General features: G+C 38.0%; 1 protein-coding gene across 1 annotated transcript in view; it reads left to right on the forward strand.

Moving 5' to 3' along the window:
* Positions 1-6,212, forward strand: part of LOC143033308 (uncharacterized) — a 96,581-nt gene extending 90,369 nt beyond the window's left edge. Inside the window, exons 3-4 of the mRNA XM_076198587.1 lie at positions 1,746-2,630; positions 2,737-6,212. Of these exons, the coding sequence (XP_076054702.1) occupies positions 1,746-2,630; positions 2,737-3,311 (1,460 nt within the window). The 3' untranslated portion in view covers positions 3,312-6,212. The remainder of the gene's footprint in view (positions 1-1,745; positions 2,631-2,736) is intronic.
* The last annotated feature ends 356 nt before the right edge of the window (positions 6,213-6,568 follow it).

Raw genomic sequence — 6,568 nt, forward strand, 5'->3', positions numbered from 1 at the left:
AATAGATTAATGAATAAATTAATGAACAAGTAAATATATATAACCAAACAAATAAATAATTTAATTAATGGATGAATTAATGAATAAGTAAATAAGTAAATAAATATATAACCAAACAAATAATTAGATTGACAAATACATAAATAAATGAAAAATAAATTAATTAATAAATAGGTAAACAACTAAAGTAGACAAATAAATAGATAAATAGATAGATAAATAAACAGATAATTAAGTATATGAATAAATGAAGATATAACTAGAACAGACAAATAGATAAATAAATAGATAATTGACAAATAGAATAAAAATCCTTAATCAAAATATATTCTTAGATGAAGTAAACGCTTCTCCGAGGTTTTTTTCATTAATATAAAGATCAGTTAGGATTAAAGTAATTAACTTTTATGGAAGCTCGCTGCTTGAGCGGGTAAAGGCGTCATTACTTGTGGCGAAGGTCGAAGGGATGGCGGTTCGAATCCTGCCACCGGCGAAGTTGAACCAAGGGCATGGTTCATTAAATTCCACGCTACAAAGTCCTCTGTGAGGGGCACCGTCCTAGCCTTCCGATAGGGGGGGAGTTTGTGACGTTAAACTATGTCAAGTTTTATGGGTACTATTCTGCCTGGTACGACCGAGGCAAAAGTATTCAATTTTATTAGTGGCCATCGTAATGGGCTTTGGTGTTGATTCTAGTGCCACCAATTGTGTTCAACTCTCTTGACAAATTTGGGTGCCGTTATTTATTATTCTCTTATTCTAATTTATTTGTTTATTTATTTTCTGTTTGGTTGTTTATATTTTGTTTATTTGTATGTTTATCCATTTATTTCTTTGTTTATTTGTTAATTTATGTATTCGTTTACTTATTCTTTTGTTTAATTCTTATTTTCTATTGGTATTTTTATCACCTTTTACAATAGCTACAATACAATACAATGGATGCGTGTCTTTGACTTGGCTACCATCCTTATAAGGGGGAAAAAATTCTTGGTATATACTCGTAGATAGATAGACAATAGCCACATACTTTAGTTTAGGTGTCCAACTTTTTTTTTTTTCGTAAATTGTCACTAAAGTATTTCAAATAGCTCTTCCCCATTCATCTGGACTAATTGCGCATTTGTATATTTTTTGCTGTGGCTAGCACAAGAAAATTTTACTGAGCAAATTATTCTCTAATACATGAAATATTATTTAAAGTTGTATTCAATTTGATGTTAGTATTTTGTAAAAAAAAAAATAATTATTTGAAATTTGTCTCAATTCTTCAATTATTATCATTAACTATTATATCTTTAGGATGATCAAAACTGAAAATTTTCCATTTCTTGTCTTTTGTAAGTCATTGTATTACAAGTCTGGGTCTTTATTCAAAATCTTTATTATCTTCATCATCTCGGATGAATTAGTTGTTTAAATGATAACAATATTTTATCTTATACCAGCGTTATGTACTCAGTTAATACATGGCAAGTTGATATCTCACTAATCTCAAATTCTTAAATATAAAACAGGAAAACAGTTTGGAATATGTATACACTGATGGAGTATAATTGCGCTATAAATTGTGTACTGTTGCATCTAATAAATGTAATTTACCAAAACAATTCATTGTGTTCGTAATTTACTTGTATTCATTGTTCCATTACGACTCGCATACAAATTCTTTGTATCAAACGCTAATGCCAATTAAAAACGCTACTTTGTATTCTTGTCGTCATGCTTGTCTTCTTGATCGGCAGGTTCGGTGGTGTTCGAGGTGGTCCGCGAGATCCCGACGGGCGGAGAGCTGATTGTCTTCTTCCTGCCGGACTGCGGCGAGGACGCCCTCCTCCTCCCGGCGCTCCAGCTCCTGAGGTCCTCCTTGTACAGACGCACCATGGACTCCATCATGGCTGAGACGCCCCTCGACCTCTCGCGATCTCTCGTCACCTCGTCTCCGGCAGGCAGTGTTCACGATGTTCTCAAAAAACACGAGAACGAGGCAAGCAAAATCTTCAGCTCAACCTCGGTGCCTTCCCCTCCGTCCGCCGCCGCCCCTCCTCCCTTCTCGGCAGCTTTTACTACGACCTTCCCACACCCAAACATGCTGTCCCTCCCGTCCCCGGCCAGGTTTGAGAGCGAGCCTAGATCAAGCCAGGCCGAAATACACCACAGACTTCCGTCCACAACTCCATCAATAACTGCGCCACCCCAAAAGCGACGCGAGAGAACGATGCTGCCGTGTTCTGAGTGCGGCAAGGCCTTTGACCGGCCGTCGCTGCTCAAGCGACATATGCGGACTCACACAGGAGAGAAACCGCACGTCTGCGACGTGTGTGGGAAAGGTTTCTCGACCAGTTCGTCCCTGAACACGCATCGCCGCATTCATAGTGGAGAGAAGCCGCATCAGTGCGGTGTCTGCGGCAAACGGTTCACAGCCTCTTCCAACCTGTACTACCACAAGATGACACACATAAAGGAAAAGCCACACAAATGTGCCCTCTGCACGAGGTCCTTCCCGACGCCGGGAGACCTCCGGTCCCATATGTTCGTCCACAACGGCCAGTGGCCCCACAAGTGCGGTGTCTGTGGCAAAGGGTTCAGCAAACTTACCAACTTACGCAACCACGCTCTTCTACATTCAGGTACGTATCAGTTTTAAATAGGTATTGGTCTGCTAATGCGTTTTTTTCATTTGTATGCTCTGCTCTGGATTCCATGGTTAAAAATGATGTTTTTCTCTACCCGCAGTAAAGCAGCCAGGCATCGTACCACACACCATCGTTCCACCCATGTCTTCTCCTCAAGAGGCAGATAAAGCTACAGCCCTTCCCCATAACGTAGAAGGGGACTTGCCCTCCTCTTCCTCTTCTTCCTCCTCCCCTTCTTCCAGCAGTGTCTTTCCCTCTTCTCACGGCATCCCTAACCTTGACTCCTCAGCTGCGTTTCTTAGTTTCACATCCCCAACCGCCGTTGCGAGAAGATCAGACGAGGAGCCAACGAGGATGAACGAAGAAGACATGGTTGGTGTCGATGAGGAGGACGAAGACGGAGAAATGGAAGACATCGACGTCGAAGACTTGGGCGCCGACGATGAGATCGAAGAGGAGTCTGCCGAAGAAGAGGAAGACCTGACCAAGCGATCTCTTGGGCCTCGGGTGTGTCCAAGCCCAACCAGAAACTCTTCCTCGTCGTCCGTTATGCTAACGTCCCCTTCCTCTCCTTCTTCGACTTCTGCGGCGTCATCGACAACGGCGACGGCAGTGCATAAGCATTGTCGAAGCGAGACGTCGCCAGAAAGTATCGAAGAAATTCACGTATTATAGATCATTCTCATTATATAGATCCCGATAGTCTTTGATAGAATCTCTAGTGGGCACTTAGCAGAACGCGACGAGGTCAGAGCTTTAATATAGTACGTACTGTGTTTGTTTCACAAAAGACTTCATCTCAACCTTATATTTTTCTACTTCTGAGAAATTTTATAGTATTTATTTCTTTCACATATAGAATGTTATTATCGAGGTGGTATATAGTCGATAGCATTGAATGTATATAGATCAAGTCCTACTATATATAAATATATCTCCGCTAGATATCATCTCTATATCTGATCACCAACCACCCTAATTTTTTTCTTCTTATAGAACCTCGCCATTATTTTCTATTTTTGTTGGCTATTGATTTGATTTTAGGTATTGTTAATGCCTTCCCATTCTCAACTCATTTCCGCTTTACTCTGTCTCCATTTCTTCTTTACTTAATTTATTCTAATCTAGACCATCTATTTTCCTCCACCTTGTGTCTTTTATTAGAAGAGAGGAGGTGAGCCGTTTTGTGATATTCCTACTCTATATGTTCTATTATTCCTAGATTTCCTACTATCTGGGTCTTTGTTTATTGTCTTGATGTTGTGTTGCCAGATATGGTTATATCACTTAAGTTGTATGAAAGTGGCAGTTCCCGACAAGTCTATCGAAATAAATACCAAATGTGAAAACGGATACTTTATTAGTACGACGTTTCGCTTTTTACAGTTTTTATCAAGTACATAGTCGTGCTACATATGTCTGAGAATAAATAAGAAGACATGGGAGAACGGGGGAAGTCATTGGAACCTAGGGAAAGTTATTTTTGGATATGTGTATCGTGACTGTATGCTTGATAGGGCTGTAACAAGCAAATAGTCGGGTTCATAAAGGCTTGCTCTTCACACAGTGTCATTGTTCTTTACCATCTAGTTCTCTTCTTCAATACAGCTGCTGATGACCTTAGTTTCCTTGTTTACTACGATTTAATCATTCATACCAGCGGCTTTCTACTGCCTAATTTGGACGTACGTCATTGTTCCCTTCATCTTTTCCAACAATGACTTTCTGCAAATTCACCTTTCTGAGTCTTCCTGATTCACTTCACTTATTTTCTTTGGTCATTAGCTTTTGCTTACGTTTTATAGTTGCATACAATTGAACCATTTCCTACTATAACATTGTCTTCATCGTCCCTGACTTTTGGACTTTTGCTGTCATATCATACATAGATAATGTTGAAAGCTGTTTATTTTTACCATCTTTCTCGTCGTTTTTTTTTATTTCATCGGTTCTTTTTTTTTTTTATTCGTTATCAATAACCTCTTCTTTTAGTTCCTTTTCTTAGCTGGCCCCGCTCTACCGAATAAGTATTAGAAACAGTACAAGCTGCTAGCAACGAAAAAAACAAAAACAAAGCAAGGTTGAATGTCAACTTCATGGGATTCAATTGGATTAAATGAATTCAAAACCCAATGAAAGCATTCCAACACCAAATGAATTGCATTCCTTCTATGTACCGACCCGGTAAATCATTCAATTTCTATATGTACATAGATACTATGGCCCTCAAATTAGTTTCAACTTCATGGGATTCAATTGGATTAAATGAATTCAAAACCCAATGAAAGCATTCCAACACCAAATGAATTGCATTCCTTCTATGTACTGACCCGGTAAATCATTCAATTTCTATATGTACATAGATACTATGGCCCTCAAATTAGTTTCAACTTCATGGGATTCAATTGGATTAAATGAATTCAAAACCCAATGAAAGCATTCCAACACCAAATGAATTGCATTCCTTCTATGTACCGACCCGGTAAATCATTCAATTTCTATATGTACATAGATACTATGGCCCTCAAATTAGTTTCAACTTCATGGGATTCAATTGGATTAAATGAATTCAAAACCCAATGAAAGCATTCCAACACCAAATGAATTGCATTCCTTCTATGTACCGACCCGGTAAATCATTCAATTTCTATATGTACATAGATACTATGGCCCTCAAATTAGTTTCAACTTCATGGGATTCAATTGGATTAAATGAATTCAAAACCCAATGAAAGCATTCCAACACCAAATGAATTGCATTCCTTCTATGTACCGACCCGGTAAATCATTCAATTTCTATATGTACATAGATACTATGGCCCTCAAATTAGTTTCAACTTCATGGGATTCAATTGGATTAAATGAATTCAAAACCCAATGAAAGCATTCCAACACCAAATGAATTGCATTCCTTCTATGTACCGACCCGGTAAATCATTCAATTTCTATATGTACATAGATACTATGGCCCTCAAATTAGTTTCAACTTCATGGGATTCAATTGGATTAAATGAATTCAAAACCCAATGAAAGCATTCCAACACCAAATGAATTGCATTCCTTCTATGTACCGACCCGGTAAATCATTCAATTTCTATATGTACATAGATACTATGGCCCTCAAATTAGTTTCAACTTCATGGGATTCAATTGGATTAAATGAATTCAAAACCCAATGAAAGCATTCCAACACCAAATGAATTGCATTCCTTCTATGTACCGACCCGGTAAATCATTCAATTTCTATATGTACATAGATACTATGGCCCTCAAATTAGTTTCAACTTCATGGGATTCAATTGGATTAAATGAATTCAAAACCCAATGAAAGCATTCCAACACCAAATGAATTGCATTCCTTCTATGTACCGACCCGGTAAATCATTCAATTTCTATATGTACATAGATACTATGGCCCTCAAATTAGTTTCAACTTCATGGGATTCAATTGGATCAAATGAATTCAAAACCCAATGAAAGCATTCCAACACCAAATGAATTGCATTCCTTCTATGTACTGACCCGGTAAATCATTCAATTTCTATATGTACATAGATACTATGGCCCTCAAATTAGTTTCAACTTCATGGGATTCAATTGGATTAAATGAATTCAAAACCCAATGAGAGCATTCCAACACCAAATGAATTGCTTCCTTCTATGTACCGACCCGGTAAATCATTCAATTTCTATATGTACATAGATACTATGGCCCTCAAATTAGTTTCAACTTCATGGGATTCAATTGGATTAAATGAATTCAAAACCCAATGAAAGCATTCAACACCAAATGAATTGCATTCCTTCTATGTACCGACCCGGTAAATCATTCAATTTCTATATGTACATAGATACTATGGCCCTCAAATTAGTTTCAACTTCATGGGATTCAATTGGATTAAATGAATTCAAAACCCAATGAAAGCATTCCA

Source organism: Oratosquilla oratoria, chromosome 15 (assembly GCF_046742065.1).
Source record: "Oratosquilla oratoria isolate Oo_2021 chromosome 15, ASM4674206v1, whole genome shotgun sequence".
NCBI lineage: Eukaryota > Metazoa > Arthropoda > Malacostraca > Stomatopoda > Squillidae > Oratosquilla > Oratosquilla oratoria.